The 12,468-nt window shown below is 39.5% G+C and overlaps 1 protein-coding gene across 2 annotated transcripts in view; it reads right to left on the bottom strand.

The window, feature by feature from the left end:
- The window catches only part of SHTN1 (shootin 1), a 66,300-nt gene that overhangs the window by 34,785 nt on the left and 19,047 nt on the right, over window positions 1-12,468 (bottom strand). For both annotated transcript variants that reach the window (XM_075155140.1, XM_075155141.1), the window contains exons 4-8: window positions 10,448-10,542; window positions 8,104-8,272; window positions 4,747-4,844; window positions 3,713-3,794; window positions 971-1,065 (exon numbers count right to left, since the gene is read on the bottom strand). In XM_075155140.1, coding sequence (XP_075011241.1) covers window positions 971-1,065; window positions 3,713-3,794; window positions 4,747-4,844; window positions 8,104-8,272; window positions 10,448-10,542 — 539 coding nt within the window. The remainder of the gene's footprint in view (window positions 1-970; window positions 1,066-3,712; window positions 3,795-4,746; window positions 4,845-8,103; window positions 8,273-10,447; window positions 10,543-12,468) is intronic.

The following is a 12,468-nucleotide window of genomic DNA, read 5'->3' on the forward strand; positions in this document are numbered from 1 at the left end:
GACTTCCTATCTGCATGCTGGCAGCCATGGTTTCAAAATCTTAAAATCTACTTCGTATCAGATGTTTCCCTTATTTACAATATTTAAATACTGATGACTCATGTAATTTTGATATATAATGGTTTTCTTTAAAGCTGACCTCCCTGAAAAATGATTACTTAGGAAGCCCAACTTTTATCAAAGAAAATATTGAGGCGTGGCTTGGGATAGAAAAGTTTAAAAATATAACCCAAGTGCAGAGTTCTCAAAATCCAGAGTGCAAGCGGAAAAAGCACATGAGAGAAAAAACAAAACAAAAATAAACTCATTATTTTATAGGGCTTTGGTTTACCAACAGAATGAAAGAGTTTGTCAGCATTTTGTAAGGCAAACATTGCCAGTCACAAGCCATCAGAGCAACCACCAGCCACTCCATAATGCTAGCCAGTAACTCATTTTCTCTCTAGGCGTTTATACCTTTTCTAGAAAATGGAAACTATTTTTTTCAGCTTGACTGCTCCCTGCAGTACATTATTCAAAAGGCATATGTTAAATAGCAGCCAAACTTGCACAAACCTCAACTAAGATTGTATTTTACAACACTTTTTTTGTGAATGCACATATTTTTCAGGAAAAACACAGTGCTTCAAATTGTATCACTACAAAGGCAGCTAATCCTTCCCAGATCCAATCACTACATATACCACATTGAAATGTTGTGGCTGACTAAGCCCATTATAAATTTAAAGCCTCCCTTTAAACGGCAAAAGAGGTAAGACTGCACGGATAATTCTGAAGTGCTTTATAAATGCAGTCGAAATAGTAAACCCATTTTACGGATAAAGTACAGATGTTAGTTAAGTAGTATGTGGAGATTCAAAGACATCTGTTGTACGTGAGCTGGGAATTGAAATCAAGTCATCTAAGCTGGTAGCTTTTGCCCAGTTGCAATGTCTTCATTTTACAAGATCCCTTTTTCTTGATTACTCACCTCTTGTGCAAACGACTCTGCTTTCTTCCGCAGGTTCTTTTCCAGTTCAAAGTTTACATGAAGCTCTTCATATTCCTCTACTGCCAGCACAGACACTGTTTATACAAATAAAACAAGATCAGACGTAGAAGTGGAATGGATCAAAATAAGAAGAAAGTACCGATTGATTTACCCATAAAACCACTATTCCCCAGTACCATGAATCCTTGAAGGAAGGTATAACCTAGTTTTACATTTCCATATACAGTCTGCTTTGCACTGTCTTGTTTGCTCTAAACTTCACTATATATATGCACAATTATTGATCTTCTGAATAGACTAATACTCCTCCTGCCCAGACTCAAAATCTCCAGTAACAGGCATCATGTAGCACAGACCGTATTTTGCCTCTTTGGGTGTAAGCAACCAAAGCCTCAAGAGAGCCTTGCTGAATCTATCAAAGATTACTACGTTATTTTGAAGGCACCTGTATTTGCCTACCTGATTTGAGTGAGTGTCCTGGTTTTGGCTGGGATAGAGTTAATTTTCTTCCTAGTAGCTGGCATAGTGCTGTGTTTTGGATTTAGTATGAGAAGAATGTTGGTAACACACTGACGTTTTAGTTGTTGCTAAGCAGTGCTTACATAGTCAAGGACTTTTCAGCTTCCCATGCTCTGCCAGGTGCACAAGAAGCTGGGAGGGGGCACAGCCAGGACACTGACCCAACTGGCCAATGGGGTATTCCATACCATATGATGTCATGCTCAGTATATAAACTGGGGGGAATTGGCCAGGGGGCAGGGTTCGCTGCTCGGGGACTGGCTGGGCATCGGTCAGCAGGTGGTGAGCAACTGCATCGTGCATCACTTGCTTTGTATATTCTATTATTATTAATACTATTTTACTTTATTTTATTTCAATTATTAAACTGTCTTTATCTCAACCCGCAAGTTTTCTCACTTACTCTCCCGATTCTCTCCCTCATCCCCAGAGGCGGGGGAGAGAGCAAGTGGCTGTGTGGTGTTTAGTTGCTGGCTGGGGTTAAACCACGACAGTGATTACAACAGAGATTTAAAGGAGCCTCAAGAAGAAAGAAGTGCAGTTTTGTTGTTTGTATTGTTGTTTGTTGTTTGTATTTAAACTGTGCTCACAAAAGCGAGGCTCGTATGGGTGGCCAAAGCGAACCATGGGGCACGCTTCCCCAAACCATGAACGGGCCATGAACGGGCCTCAATCTAGGACAGCAAGCATCATTTTTAAGTACTCAAGTATCATTTATTCTTAAGGTATCTCAGTGACCACTTGCATTCTCTTGATAAGCTTTAGCTCTTACTGGCTGAAGACTAGTTTGCAGGGTGATGACACTGGAGTTCCCTGGTTTTTTGGAGACAAGCGTAAGAGTTTTTAAAGCTACAATACACTAAGTAGTACTTTAGACAGTGGGATACACATCCCAGCCCACCTGACTCTCAATGTTAACTTAAAAAAAAAGAAAAAACCCACAAAAACCCACAAAAAAACCTCAACAAACAACTCACACATTTAGAAAGATTTAAGACAAATTCAACAACTCTTGAGCTGTGTAATCAATACATTTCAGTGAAAGCCAGTGCCGCATAGACACAGAATATAGTAGGTACTGAATAGATACTTTTGTATCTAGCTCATTTCAAGCATACAAAAAAAAGAATCTTGCTTTATGTGCATTAGGACCTAGCCTGGTATAAGTCTTCCTTCCTGGAAAACAGGCAAATGTGAAACAAGGGGTTGTTCTTTTGATCATGCTCAGAAAAAAGAAAACATTTCAGAAACCTTTCATCTGCCACACTATCCCATCAAAAGCTTCTTCCAGCTGATCTGTCTAATCAACCTATCTGAAGTTTGTTTTTTTAGGAGTCTTCAAGTACTGCCTGTCATAGACTTAAGCAATGCAGACACATGGAAGAGGTAAGGGATGAACACTTGGTGGAAGCTTACAGGACATGCCCTACTATATCTTGGCCAGGCCCGTTGCCTTCCACTTCAGGAAAATGTGAAACAGCCAATGAGACTTTTAATCAAACAATTTTTAATTTTACAAGGCTAAATAAGCAACAAGAGAAAAGGGCACAGTAATCCAAGGCACTAAAATCTTTCCCCTTCCCTCTAAACTTCTTTTGGGTCAACTATTTCTCATGTGGAAGCATTCGCCTCCATTAAGCAAAAGCTTTCCTTTTCTGAGCCGTATCTCTTTTTAGACTTTCCCTGCCCTGGTTTTACCTCTCATCTCTTTCCAGCAAAGGAAAGTCCCTGCTTTTCTTCCATAACTTGGAAATCCTATTTACCTCATTCCCAGCACTCTTGCCTTTTTCACGTTACCCTCTGAACATAAAACAAGTTGCTCCTAAGTCTTCAGATATTCAAAATCATTAGCTGTGTCCCAACTAAAAGGAAGGCTGATGTAATGATTTTGGAAAATAGGAGATTAAGGTTCAAACTCCATCTCTGGGAAGGACTGCCTTCCTGCCCTAGTTTGCCACTTGCGCCACAGAGCAAAAAGTTTTCCTATTCTCACATTCAACCTGCTATTTAACACTGTCACATTTTCCTGGATAGTCTAGAATAGCCCATGTGTTTATGCAGTGCCTGCGGCAATGAGGCCAAGTGTCAGATCTGGACCACGGTCACTGTTCTGTAACCTATTCTTTGCACAACAACATAAAAGCTCTGAAGCTTCTGCAAAGGATGTAGAAAACTATCAGAGAACCTGCTGCGACCACACACCTCTGTTACATTTCTCCAACAGTTTTTGCTGCTTATTAACTTCTGTTGTCAAAAGAGCCTTTTCTTCTTTCATTTTATTCACCTAGAAAAGCATAAAGAACAAATAAAAAATAAGAGTATTTTAGTGGTATAAGACGTATAGCAAGACATATTGCAAGCAATATTTTGCTTTCAGTAATTCTGTTTCTTAGGTTTGGCTTGATCTTAGGGTTTCCAGTGGGATGGAAAACATTTTCACCCCAAACAGACCCCATAACAGATGGCATTAAAGGGCTGTGAACCAATCCTTCGCATGGGGCCCATTCGCATGGCACGTACGAGTCACAGCTGCAAATATAACAACTTTGGAACCTTTCAGGATGAGCACTTGGTTGAAAAGTTACTAGCTTGCCCTTGACTGTTCGCGTTTTAATATAGTCAGGCTGCTGTTTTGGTTTTTTCCCTGGCCTCTGTTTATTGTCCAAGAGCTGTCAGCTGTGTCTTTCTGAATCCAAGTGTTGCATAGACAGGAAGAGCCACTAAGTCCTGATTTGCATCAGTACATGGCTTATCCAGTTTTCAAGCAGGAATGAAACTCTGCTGGCTCAAAAAGCCAATTTGCTGGTCTAATTACCATGTCAGAGCACTGCCAATGGCTAAACTCAAGGATATGCTCAATGAAGTAGCACCAGTGATTAAACTGGACATTCTCCAAAAGTATTTCTTGCACATCCACGGGTTTAAGGAAATTCAAAAAAACTCCACAGGCTGTGATGGGTGAGGGGCTGCCAGGAAGGGGAGATGAGAGTAATAATATGAGCATTAGAACAGATCATGAAAAGTCACGTGCCAGCAACAGCAGCAGACTGGACTCTGACGTTGAAGGCCCCTTCTAGGCGTATGCCTTAAGTGCGCCATCATATGCACAGACTGGCAGGACTTGCGATTAGATAGTATTCAATTAACCTCACAACTGAGTGTTTTTAGCAAAATTAGATACAAAAAGTACTGACTACACGCTAACGTGGTCTCGCCTTCCATGGTACAATACATACTTCTTCAATTACTTCTACAAGTTTGCACCTCAGGTTTTCCAGTTCAATGGTTAAGGTCTTCTTTTCCTCATGAACAGATATGATTTGATCTCGCAGCTCTACAGTTTGAGGAAGGAAATGAAAAATATATTTTATTCTTGGAAGAAAACAACAAAGGAAATGTCATAGCAATGCAAGTACAATTGCATATGAAACACCTTAACGGCATACAAAGCACCAGTTGTATTCAAGGTACATCCTCAATAATTTAGGAACTTCACATAAGTGTCAAGTAATGGATCTATAACTGGGCCACCGTTTCAGATTTACTCTATTGAGGTAAGCTGCCTTGTTCAGTTCTGTCTTTATTTGCATTCTGAATGACTCATTTCCTGCTATAGCGAGGCCAATCCTGCCACCACAGAGTATCCTCAGTCCTACTCAGGAGACTGTCACATCACAGACTCTAGTACGGAGGTAGCAGAAAGCAATTTTTAATAGGTGTCCTTTAAAACAAATTAATGCACTTCCATTCTTTCTGGATCATGAGTTCTCGTCACAAGGGAAATAAACAAAACAACAGGCAGTTAATACCTGGGAGGTTTTCACTGAAGAAATTGTCCTGAACAACTGCCAATTTATAGTCTTTGTAACATTATGTGAACAGAGTCAGAATATAACCTTTACTGATGGAAGAGCTAATGCTTGTAATTTTCCCCTCGGAATTTTTGTTCCTTAATTATAAAAATATGAAATAAATTAAATTCACAATGGAATAAAACATTTGATTATAATCACTTCTTAACAGGAGATCAGTTTGCATACATAATATATCAAGGTTTAGGTTAACATAACACCACAAAAATATAAGTTTATTGACATATATTAGTTTTCAGTAACTGCTCTCATTCCCTACCTGCTTCCAGTATCTCATAGCACTGCCGTTCATGGAATACCAGCCTCGATTTGAGAAAATTGTTGCTAAAAATCAATTGCAGATGACGATGACATGCCGGATGTCATTCTGTTTGGTCTCACATCTTGAAAATGTTGATTCTACCCCAGCCCCTGCCTCCCCCCGCAATTCAGGAGCCTCAGATTTATTTTCCTCCAAGTTAAAGGCACACACATTCTAAAGTAAATAAAAAGACCTGTTTTCCCAGAAGATTCTTGAACCAAATCATCTGTTTTATGGATTTGTGCTTTCCCGTGAAATTAATCGGGAAAAAAGTCTCACTGAAATTTATGGTAACTTGTCTAAATCAGGTCTTACAATACATGTATCAACCTCATTATCCAGAGAAGAAAGCATATCCATATACCTAAATCTTTATAAATGCATACAAGAAATGTTTCTTTTCAGACACAGGGCGTGCACTGAACTGCTTGACCAACACAGCTGAGTTTTCAGTTCTTGTTATATCTAAAAGGACAGCTAAAAAGAAAACTCAAAACCTATAAATGAGTTTCAGGTACTGCTCTGAGACCACTCTACACTTCCATTAGGAACTACAGCCTTAGTATCACCTTTCCCTAATGTATGAGATACCTTCCTCTTCTTTTGCTAACTGAGAGACAAAATTTTATCCCTTTAATAAATGAGAGGGTATTAATCAAAGAGCCTCAGACTGTACTACCTTATTTGTATATCCTTACAGAGAAGTGGTGGGAGGGAAGGAATCATTCCAAGAAACATTCAGTATTTTGTTGAATGGTGAGAAGGCTAAAAGACTTCCCAGATCGCCAACACAAAACACAAATGTTTGGAATCATAAACACACACAGAAGAGCAGATTTCACCTTGGACAACACCACAAAGGATTAAGGGGAGTTTTGAAAACACCTCTTTCATTACATATGGTCTTTCACTTAGCAGGTAATCCACGATGTAACTTCAGATTTTTCCCTGAAGACAAACGCCATGCAGCTTGGCTTACGCTAGGGACACAGCCCTGATTTCTGCCTTTTGGTACATGTTGTCAGATCACTCTGCTACTATACACACACATCTCCAGGCACAGGGATGGAATACCTTCTCCTATAGCAAATGGGATGCCAATGGTTTTAAAAATATTAAGCACTTATAAAAGTAAGGTCATTAACATTTAATAATAAGGCCAGAGAGAGGAGCAGAAGCCAGGAGTTCTAAATCCTTTACAACATGCCACATTTCGTTCTTTAATGAATTCTTCATTAGACAGAAAGCATATGCATCAGAGCCTTTCTGAAATATTTCTCTAATTTGACCCTGCTACCCTCCTAACCACATTCTCCTCTGATCTGCAGCCAGAGTCTTTGCTCTTTTTAAATGTATCCTTGCATCTTTATCCAATAGAAGTCAGGAGGAACTCCAGAGTTTTACTTCCAATTCAGATGGGTTGCATGGTGTGGATCACACCGTTCTCTGCCTCTTTTCCTACATCTATAGGATGGAAAACTGCTTATTATAGAAGGGTACTATGACATCTTGTTTCTTGGGTGGGATTTTTTTAAAGCATTTTTACAACATTCATTCTTTTATATTAGTGATACTTTGTACCACTTCATTGAGGCTGCTGCATTCAAACAGAAAACAATTAACAAGGTCAGGCTGAAAGTTCAGGACAGTTGTACTTAGACATCATTTGCTATTGTAACTTACTACCAGAAAAAAGTGAAAGCTTTTTTTTTAAAAAGTGAACCACTTAATCTCTCTCTCTGTCACCAAATGCAGAATGTGGGCATTTTGGAATGCATACAGAATCACAATGACTTCATCACAAAGTTAGATGAGAAAGGAAGGCAGATCTTGGGATTATAGAAATATGAACTGCTTTTCAAAAAAGAACCAGAAATTCCTTAATAAAGCACAGATTTCTCTTATTTCCATGTTCCCGAGCTTTGCTGCTTCACCCAGTACAACAGTCCCTTTTTAGGTTGCTTGTTTGGTAATAGCTCTGGAATATGAATGAAGTTTGTGCATACAAAGGTACACAATGGAAACAGAAATGGAGAGTCCTGTCTTACAAGCTTTGAAATAGTGACATTGTAGTTGAAGCAATACCAAGGTGACCTTGTCCTTCTGCTTAACTTTTACTTTGTTAAGGATCTGAAGAAATATTTCTTTTACTGACTCAGTAACATTGAACACTCTTAGCTGTGTAGATCTCATTTTCCTATTGCATTGTAACTTACTCAGCAGGCTGTATATACACCATATACATTACACAGCACCACTACAAGCCTACCATGTTCTTGCAGTCTTTCCTGGAAATCCTTTGATGACCACTCTCAGAAGCATGACTCGGGGCCAGTCGGATCTCTGGTCCAAACCAATACTGCCAGTCTTTAGACAACTTTTGCCTGGTATGGTGGTGTAGGCTCAGCAACAATGCTTACCTTTTATTTGCTGCTGACAATGCACAGAATTGCATGATCCAGAGTTAGCTTCTGTATCTGTGGATGAATCATCTTCATCAATGTTAATCTCTTCAGTGATAATTTCTGGGCCCAGTTTTGCCATATAAAGCATACTGATTCTTTTCAACGTCTTATTTTCTTTGTTCAGCTGAAAGTTGAGAAGCACAAACAGTAAGAAGCTAATTAGTCTGTCTTTAAGCTGCTGTGCAAGAAAAAAAAAGTAAACTGTATTTTTTTTTCTCCCTTATCACAAAAAGATCTATCAAATAAAGAAGACAAAGTGATGTTAGATTAAATTCTCCATTCAACATTAAAATGGCTGAAGATGGGAAGCTTGTCCTCTTTCTCCTGAGGAGGCTTGAATTCAACATGATGCTTCATCCATGCCCTTCTTTCCTCTCTGGTACTTTTGACTAATAAATACCCTGGGTAGGTTCAAATCAAATCATCATCTATCAAGCTTACTTAATGCTACACGATCTTTGCGATAGCTGCTTCAGCTCCTTACCCTTAAGCATGTACCAGTATCAAGAGGAGCCCTAACTGAATGACCTGAAGAAGGGCCTGTGCTCCGGAAGGCTTGTCTGGTTTTGCCAGCTATATCAATTGGTCAAAGAAAAACTCTTACCTCCTTCTATGCCCTTATTTTGCTTATAAACTACAAACACCACAACTACTATACTCCCAATCACAGCAGAATTACTTCAAAATTCTTTTGAATTATTTTCAGTTCTCAGGAATTACTACTGTAGGGTCAATATACGTAAGATGAAAGCCGTATCATAAACCAATTCTTTATGGGTCAAACCACAAGTCAGAAACCACTCTGGGCTGGATGCTTAAACACATGCCTGGTTGGTAGCTGATACAGAAGAGATTCTGTAATGCACCTCTGTCTTGACCAAGGTGCCAGGAGAAACTGAACAACAGGAATTGCTGCAGATGTTTCACTCTCACCATTTCTTTCGCTGTCCTGCCTCTGGACACCCCATGCCAGCAGCTCTCAGCAAGCTCAGCACAGTCTCGGGGTGTTCAGGCATATGTTGGCGTGACTGCCCACTCACCAGCAAAGCATTGCCTGCATTCAGGTCTAAGAACGAGGCTCAATTTTCTACTAATGACCTACAACTTCTGAAGTCAACATGCACTTCAGAAGTTCAGTATTTACCTTGAAATAAAATGTATGCTGAACAGTTAGGCTGACCCTGAAGTTTTACCTAAGCAATCATCTTTGATCCCACCTTTCCTCAGCCCCCCAACTACAGGAGATTTACTCAAGAGCTTCTTCATCTCATTCCCAAAGAATGAAACTGAGCGAGCGGGATGGGTGGTGTAAGGAACCTTATTTAGTCAGCTCACAGAAACAAACAAATCAGCTTTGGCAAAGCAGCCCCATGGGGTTAAGCTGGTCTTTGAACTGCCCCTGTACACGCATTACAAGAAAAGTGCAGAGAAGAAGAAAAGTTGCATAAATACGTTCATTTTCTTACTTATATGCTGATTGTCTATCTTATGAATTCTAATATAGTGTCATTATGCAAACAATTACGTAAATACCTCCAGAAAGTACATTGCTAATGCATTAAATTAAAGTGATTTCTTGCTGGTGTGATTTTTACCATATCTAAGGATGTACTTTGGGCAGGGGATGGGGAGGGGAAAAAAAAAAAAAAAGAAGAAAAAAAAGGCAGTCAGCATTGCTAATGAAATTTGGTTCAAAATTGCTGTAATCCATTTTCTGATGAAGTGGCTCAGATGCATTTTACACAACCAAAAATATATAACAGAGAGATAAAAACATTCTTTAATAATAATGCACTTCTGATGAGATGGAATATAGAAAATTACACACTTGCTAAATTCATCAGACTAGACGCAATCAACAGAGCAGCGGAGGTCACCTTTCCCCTGCCCTCGCTTTGCTTTCATAAACAATCACCTGAAATGTAATGCAGTAGTTGACTTTTTCCATTTGATTTAGACACTGAAATGTTCATTATTGTTTTATATCTCACACAGGACAGCTCTAAAACTTGTTTTCCATTTAACCTAAATGCATATAAAAACTAGATATCAAGATGCTGGTCCATGACTTACTGTTCCAAAATAGAAACTAAATTAAAATGGGTATTTTTTTCTTTAAAGGAAGGAATTGTATTTTGCATCTCGCATACGGCTTATAGTTTTTGCCACTTCAAAACAATTTCACAGATCCGCAAGATTATACGAAAACATATATGGCACATGTACACAATTTCAAGTTAAAAAAAAAATAAAATAAAAAAGAAATCGGATGAAACAGAATTACCATAATTCTTCTCACCTTAGAAGCCAAAGCCTCAGCACTTTCACGGCACGTCTTCTCAATTTCAAGATGGTTCTGAATACAGTTTACTTCCTCAATAACCATGTGAGAAACTAGGGGAAGAGTTTAAAAATTAGTCAATATTTTCCTGCATTTGACACATGCATTTGACACATTCATCCCGTGATCAGAAATATTACATCTTTTTCTGTTAACTTTCTATGTAAGCATTTCAAATACAGGGAAGTATGTACTTAGATAGTCTCCATGGATAGGAACTGTTTCAAACATTGAATATCTGGTTCATTGCTTTACGCAACTCTCTCAAGCCATGTCTGCAGCATTAGAAGGGGAAGAGAACCAAGCATAAACTTATGGAAGTAGACAGCCAGAGGGAGCCTCCCTGACCATCGTCATTCACCATCTTCATTTCATTAACACTTGAGGCATCAGAGTCAGACCACTAGGACTGTCCCTTCAGATTGCCATCATAATCCTCTTGAAAATTTGGTATGGATGCCGTTTTCAGAAGATTGGAACCTCGATATTTTTAAACAGCACGATTAACTCAGGTGTCTTACAAAGATTATTTTCACCTTCCGGTCTTCAGGTTTACGTGCTATTTTAAGTATCATCACACTTGCTAAACACACTGTACAAGAAGAGCTGCAGGATGGACGTATAGCACAGGCCTGGGGCACGTTTACTAGGAAATGGAGAAAGGAGTTAAGTGACCAAAGCCTCCATATTTGTAGTGCCTCCTACAGCACATACTCCACTAAAGTCAAATCATTAGCACGGCACAGTTCCTTCTTCTGGTTCTGCCCCATCAGCTTCGACGGTAGCTGCAGCAGCTGGGATACACCCTGATGGAAGCAATCCTGATGGAAACTCAACACTGCTTGCACTGCCCGATTTTTGACAACCTCAGCTGAACAACCAAATTCTGTATTACTATATGGCTGTAAATTCCAAACTGGTTCTTATTTGAAGTCTCTCTGTGCTTGAGCATGCCCTAAAATAAGCAGGTCTGACAGCCAGCCTTCACAGTCCTACACAGATTCAGGCACCAGCGCACACACATGGACACACACAATCTTCCGTGAGACCAGGGTCGAGAATGAGCTGCCTGACGGCATCTGACATACATGTCTGTGCTACTGTATTTGATGTCACAGCTGCAAGAGCAAGAGACACATCTGTCCTTTGCACTTACAGGATCCCTATTACCGCAGTGGGTATACATCACTGTATTGAAGATATGCAATATTCCTAGAGCGACCAAAAAGTTATGGAACACATCTTATCTTGTAACATAGGATACCAATGTGAGTTAGAGGACATTTAAAAGCACAGATGCATTTTGGCTTGCAATTCCTGTCAACTTCCAGCAGTACATAGGTACTTAACTAGTGTTGAAAGTAATCTTCTAAGTGACAAGCTTCAAGTTGCGCAGGGCATCTGGGGCAAAGCAGGAAACCCAACAATAGTTTCCCATCTCTCAGGCTAGCACCTTGCTCATTGACGCAACTCCTCCTTGGCTCCTGGCACCCTTATTCAATCTAGGCAGCAGCCTGGACCCTAATTCTGCAAGTCATTTCATGGCACAGATTCCTTTTCAGCTCAGCGTCAGGCTTTCAATGTGCAGAAAGGACTATTCACAGCTGAACAATTCTTTGGAGCAGGAACAAGGCTGGAGGAATTAATATGGAGGACTTTTTCTAGTATCTCCTTTCATTTTCATGAAGACAAGTTTAAAAAACTAGTGATTTCATACCACTGGGTAGAAAGTCCTGCTTGCCCGCTTCCAAAACTTTTGCCTAAAAACTGAGGAGAGACACTTAAGTTCTCTGTCATATCCAGAGGTCATCTTAATGACTACAAAACAGGACTTTAGGATAGGAAAAAGCAGGTTGTTAACAAGTGTTATTTATGCAGCTTTATTGATACTTAGTCAATATTAACTTTTCATTAATAACATAGGAAACCAGCAATACACGGCAGTTTGCTGTCAACAAGAAACAAGTTCTACAAAATAT

This window comes from Calonectris borealis, chromosome 7, assembly GCF_964195595.1.
Source record: "Calonectris borealis chromosome 7, bCalBor7.hap1.2, whole genome shotgun sequence".
Classification (NCBI taxonomy): Eukaryota; Metazoa; Chordata; class Aves; order Procellariiformes; family Procellariidae; genus Calonectris; species Calonectris borealis.